The sequence below is a fragment of the Ostrinia furnacalis genome, unplaced genomic scaffold, assembly GCF_004193835.3.
Source record: "Ostrinia furnacalis isolate ACB-3 unplaced genomic scaffold, ASM419383v2 OfSCF2833, whole genome shotgun sequence".
Lineage (NCBI taxonomy): Eukaryota > Metazoa > Arthropoda > Insecta > Lepidoptera > Crambidae > Ostrinia > Ostrinia furnacalis.
The window spans coordinates 390693-396786 of record NW_021133072.1 but is presented as its reverse complement, the minus strand read 5'-3'; the positions used below and the strand labels follow the sequence as shown (position 1 = coordinate 396786).

Here is a 6094-nt window from a genome sequence, read left to right as displayed (position 1 = left end):
CACACAACATTATGTTCATATGTATATTTTATTTTACACTTTTTTTCATAATATTACCTACTTATATCACAATTTATAGAATGTAGACTATTTGAAATCCCAAGGAATGCACAACACTCCATCAGATAGTACCGAGTAGTAATGGGTTATGTACAAAATGTTGCCTTGTAGTATCTGTAAAGAATAAAAATGACATGTAATCTCAATTTGTAATTTGTGCACTGAATACAATTATTTGTAAAATTGTGTTGTTTATTTAATAAATTTACATAAACAGTGAGATAAGCAGGGCCCCGACTGCGCTAATTTGTAATGAGTGCAATTCTATCGCGTTTCATCTCTAGTCCACACTCCAGTTACGATCCAATTTCATTTCAGCTGAAGTGCAATTTGGTATCGCGGTAAAGTTTACGCGAAAACAAAGACGAAAAAACGGATTTATGCACTTTCCATTAAAATTATCTGCAGCGCGTCGTCAAGTCGCCTAAGCCTAGGCGCAGACCACCGATTTTTTGTCGGCCGATAGTTTAGTCGGGCAGTTAATAATTATGGGCATGTATGAAAGTGTGCACATTACACTGATTTGGTATCGGCCGATTTTTCATACAATTAAAACGGGGCCCAACTATCGGCCAACTAAAAGTTGGTCTACGCCTAGGCTAAATGTGAAAGCGCTCTTACCGTGCCGATTTTGTCTACTCGAGTGAGCAATCTTTGGCAACACGAGATCATCAATCCGGGCGTTATGCTGTCGTCTTTGTGGAGTTCTAGAAGCCCGAATCTTTCCTTCACTTCCTTATGGAGCGCTCTTTCGACATGTTTGTTTCTGGAAGAAAGTCGTCCATTTGTCTTATTTTCCTTTGGTACGTTAATCTTACCAATTGCATATCAGATTTTGTAATAAACTTTTTTATAGTCTATAACCATTACTATTTTGTTAGTCAATTGAGGTTCTTTCTTGGCCAGTAGGTAGGTAGGTAACTTACATGCTATATTCGGTCATCAGAGTTGTGGCCTCATCGAGATTCTTGGAAATGAACGGTATGAGTTCTGACGCAGGACAGGATGACGGGGTGATGAATTGCCCAGTGGGCGACACCATTAGCGGACCAGCTTCCCTGAAATAAATAGAAGCAATTTATGCAATCACTTGGCTCTAAAATAGTCACTTGTGTGAGATAAGCAGGGCCCCGATTGCGCTAATTTGTAATGACTGCAATTCTATCGCGTTTCATCTCTAGTTCACACTCCAGTAACGATCCAATTTCATTCCAGCTGATGTGCAATTTGGTATCGCGGTAAAGTTTACGCGAAAACAAAGACGAAAAAACGGATTTATGCACTTTCCATTAAAAGTCCGAATACCTCTTTTATAAATGGAAACACAGAAAATGTTCGTGAAGCGTTTGATTTGCGATTGAGAAAAAGTACCTTTCTGTCAGCTTTTACGCAAAGGCGTAGTTGCGTTCCGTTCTCGTTACAGCGTAATTATGCACATATTATATCGCACACTCACTGCGGGCGCCCGTCGCACTGTCGCGACGCGATACGGATTTGAGCAAAGAGCTGAATTCCGTTCGTGTTCCAGTTGCGTTGCAGTTGAAAATATCGGGGCACTGTTTGAGCATTTTACGATTTGTATCCATATTTTACATCTTCTGATTTTTTTTTAAGTTTTATAATAAGAAAGTATTTTCTTCCGAATAGAATATGTCTTACGGTTCGACGACGATCTCATATTTCTTGAGAGAGCTCGGCACATGCGATGGGAACTTGTTACCTCGACCGTAGTAGTCGCCGATCGACGTTATCAACTGCCGGAGGTGGTTGCAGTATTGGTGGGCCGATACTTTAGGCATGAACTTTCTGCAAAAAAAAAAAAAAGACTTACACTTACATAGTTTTCAACTGTTATTTAGATTTATTTTGCTTGGAAATAGAAATTTATAAAAACATAACCCTCCTTCTGGCGCATTAGGGTAAAAAGTAATGCCATTCAATAGGAAAAACACAGACGTCATCTTATATTGCCATACCAAATCTAATCCTTTTATTTATTTAAACGTAAGAAGATTTTCAACAAATAAGTCGGATGACTCTTATTTGAAACTCAATGATAAGTTATCAATATACAAAAACAATCTATCATAATTTAAGCCACGTGTCATGTTGTCTACTGAGAACTATTTTCGTAATTCGTTTGGTTTCGTTTTAAAACATTTGCTTACCTTCTACAAATATGTATTTCTCGCAAAACGCCTGATAACGCTTTTTCATAGTTGGGTATCGCTGTCAAGGCACTATCTTCTTGACTGACTTTTTTGATTAACTAAAATAAGAGGCATAATTAAAACATTTCGGTGATTTTTAAATTAACACAGACATCAATTTTACTACATGTTGTAAGTTATAATATAAATTGATGATAGAAGATTCAAGCATAAATGGTTAGAGTACAAATTTCCTGCTCGCTGTAGTTTGAACTGAGTAGAGTTTGGGCATCGTATCGAATGAAAAATGTGGTATGTCATTAACAGTGTGAACTGAAAACTTACCGAAAGCCACTCGTTTCTAACGTCGATTATATTTAAATATACATCGCCATCCAAACTCACGCCAGTGAATTGACCTAAAGCTATAGTTCTGCCTGAAATAATCAGAAAAATAATTACTCCATTATATTACAAAAAGAAATCCCCATGATGAATAATAATTTTACCTTCTAAGTTTGCCATAACTTTTGAATGCTGACCCGCCAGTGAAACCAAACTTTGGAGACCACCACGAATATGGCTTATATTCCATCCATTATCATATTTAACCTAAATAAAAATAGCCAATTATTTTATGATAAAAATATGCAGGTAAATAAAAGAAAATGATATAGGTGTTTGGACCTCACAAAGAAGCTCTCAATGGCTAAAAGCTGTTTAAAACAAGCAAAGATTTATTTTAAGTATGGTCATACATCAATAAAATTTATAATTTTACACTTGGCAGCACTAAATGTCAAATTTCAATAATCTCCAATTCGAACCTTATGAATAAAGCATAAAGATCAAAATCCATTGGGCATTACTATTTTTCTATTGCCAAGCTAGCTATTTATCTGGATAAAATCGACACATATGAATTACGAACTTGTTTAATACCATAAGTTTTGCACAGATGTTCCATTAGAGTCTTAACTTGATCTCTTGTAGCTTCTGTTGATTCATACTTTTCTTTTGCTATCATACTGTTATCATATACCCATTCACTGTAATTTAAAGATATTTATTGTAGGTACTTAAAGCATTATTATTTTCAGTACTCTATCCAAAGAAGCCATAAAGGCTTTCAGTGGTATCTTAAGTAACCCCACTAGGACATGACTCCATCTCCATGAGTCCTACTTGTGAGGCTGAGATTCTTATGTAGTCTCAAGTCACTGCTTGGATTTATAGTTATAGCTTACCAGCTCTAGTGGAGTTATGTCCTTACTTCTCTCCATGAAAATTACACTTGATTAGAAACATTACTGTTGTTGGGAACCCAACAACGCGCGGGAGGAGACGTGCGGGCGGCGTACAATGACTAACGTCACCTCGGGCCGACAGCGTCATCATCGGCTGCGCTCGGGTCACACACTCGCCTTTGGGACACCACCGTCGTCGCACAAATACCGCGTACTCTCATAATTGATTGTAAATTAGGCTGGCGAGAATACAGCACCTATTTTTATACAGTCCGCTATTTTATTTCTTACTAATATTCGTTAGGACCCTAACAACTGTGCTCATGCCAACTACAAAAACAAAGGAGGATTCTTACATAACATTAAGAATTGCTTTTCTTTCTTCAACTTTCCTCTTCATTTTATTCACTTTCTCAAATTCACTGCTATATTCTTGATATGCTTTTGCAAAGTCTGCATACTGTTGGTCTATACTAAAAAAAGTAAATATTTTAAGTATTAGAAATGTTAGTGGTTGGCAACAAAGTAAATGGATATTCTGCTCTTTTTTGATTATAATAATGATAGATACCTGGGATTATTTGTAATTGTACTTCTAGGTATTTTATCTACATAAGTTGTGGACATTTGACATGCATTCAAAACTTTCACAACTGTTTCACGGGCGTTATTCCCATTCAGCTGGATCTTCACATGTTTAAATTCACCTGAAAGCAGTGATGTAAACTGATGAAAATACGAATGTTTTAGTCTTAACTAATGATCTATTATGTTTTGAAAGTACATTGTGTTTTTTACCTTCCGGCATATCTTTTTGTCTTAAATAAAATGATAGTGGAGGTACTGCAATCCCTCGACTAGACTGTTGTGCCTCTAACAAGGCACTCAATTGTTGCAGGGAATTTTCATTTACTTTCTGCAATAAACAAGATATTATGTAAATTAAAATACTTTATTGCATAAGTTGCATAACATCTTATTACATGAGAGACTGGATAATTCTCAATCACGTTTTTGCCAATCTTAGTTTATTTTGAATATTAATTTATTATTAAAGATAAAGAATGTTACTTAAATTATGGTCTTATAGGTTCAAAACCGGTTCACTTACCCTTTGTGCTGGATATTTTCCAAAAAGGTCTGGATGCACACTGAAGTAAAATGGTCTAAGGGCTGTGGAAATCTCTGCAGAACTCAAATATCTACAAAACACTCCAGCACAGCGACAGCTGCTGAAATTAATTCAAAAGAACATAATTTAATAAGTAACATTACAATAGTCGGTTTGTGAGCCTCTGCCACCACACATAATTCCATTAAAAGTGTAAAAAACTAAATTTGTTCTATGTAATTTTTACCTTATTTTAATTCTGGAATACATTTTGTTGATATTTGACTTACTGCTGTGGATTTTTCTTAATTTACGCACTAGAATTTGTCCAAAAACATAGCTTTTGAATTGGATTGAATTGGATTCAGTGACCTTCATCTGTCACTGTCAAAGATGACAGCATTTGACAGGAAACAGATGATAGTTACTTTTTTATCAAAATATTTGTTATGGCACTCGACATATTTGCCGTACCATATCGATCACATCATCAGAAATTCAAGCAATCAAAAGCCTCAATTTTTGATTATTAAAATTGAATTTCATTTTGTAACTGAACACAGACAGACATGGAAATCAACAAAATTGATACTCGATCGAAAAAAATCGGTAGAGAAGGGAAAGAAAAGAAGATTGCTAAGAATGCTCTACATAAATGAATCTTGGACAACTAAAACTAAAATAGTAGGCCAAGGACTTGCAGAAAACTCATTCCTGAAATAAGTGGGCGCTCTCGCTGTTGAAAGTTGTGAATAAGTTTACCACATGTAGTACCTACTTTAAATAGGCATTAGTGTAGGTTATAGTGGGCTTTAGGTTTCATGGGATTGATGGGATAAGCCACAAGGATAATCCTTCGATCAACAATACCAACTAGATATTGGTATTGTTGATCGAAGGATAAGCCCGATATAACCTACTTACATTTTAGTAGGTAACTGAACTTGGTAAGAGAGTTTTCTTAAAGAAAATATTCTTCGATGTCTGTTTGTGATTGGTAGAGTCAGTTCGTTAATTTAAAGGAGAGACCTTCATATCATGGGATGGGTATCAGTATAAAAAAATGAAATGTAAAGTACCTACTTAAGCAGGTACCTTCGAAGCAAGCAGTATTATTATTATCGTGTAAGAAAGATCTACAAGTTTGAATAAATTATATCTCGTTACAATAATTATGACATGATACCTACCGCGGAAACAGAAGTCAGGAAGATATTGATAAGTGATGTAAGTTGGAGGTTAATGGTATAAAATGAATAACAGGTGAGCTGCGGATCGGTTGCTGGCTGGTGAGATAAAATCTGAAGGCTGCGCTTGCGGCGCGGTGCGTGAGCTGTGACGCAACGCGCGCCGCAGACGCGGTAGCGCCGCGCACCCTCCGCTGGCCGCAAACGCCTGACACTCGCCGAGCTTCATAATTGTTACCCGAGTTCAATAATTAAGCGATAAATATACCAGAGTGTGGCGGTGAGAGGAGGGCGGCAGTCGAGCGGCGGCCGCGTTGCGTACCACACACCCGCGGAGTG

General features: G+C 36.7%; 1 protein-coding gene across 3 annotated transcripts; it reads right to left on the bottom strand.

The window, feature by feature from the left end:
* LOC114356606 (T-cell activation inhibitor, mitochondrial) lies at positions 1 to 4917 on the bottom strand. Of its 3 annotated transcripts, none has more exons than XM_028309845.1 (13): positions 4816 to 4917; positions 4569 to 4689; positions 4256 to 4373; positions 4029 to 4164; positions 3814 to 3930; positions 3142 to 3259; positions 2720 to 2822; positions 2556 to 2647; positions 2229 to 2329; positions 1720 to 1866; positions 987 to 1118; positions 682 to 826; positions 1 to 174 (listed from the first exon to the last, which is right to left on the bottom strand). In XM_028309845.1, the coding sequence occupies exons 1-13, from the start codon at positions 4836 to 4838 to the stop codon at positions 88 to 90; spliced, it is 1440 nt and encodes a 479-aa protein (XP_028165646.1). In that variant the 5' UTR covers positions 4839 to 4917; the 3' UTR covers positions 1 to 87. The 3 variants fall into 3 exon arrangements, with proteins under 3 accessions (XP_028165646.1, XP_028165647.1, XP_028165648.1); XM_028309846.1 differs by having other exon boundaries at positions 4569 to 4686; XM_028309847.1 differs by lacking the exon at positions 4816 to 4917 and having other exon boundaries at positions 4029 to 4183.
* Positions 4918 to 6094: the final 1177 nt, after the last annotated feature.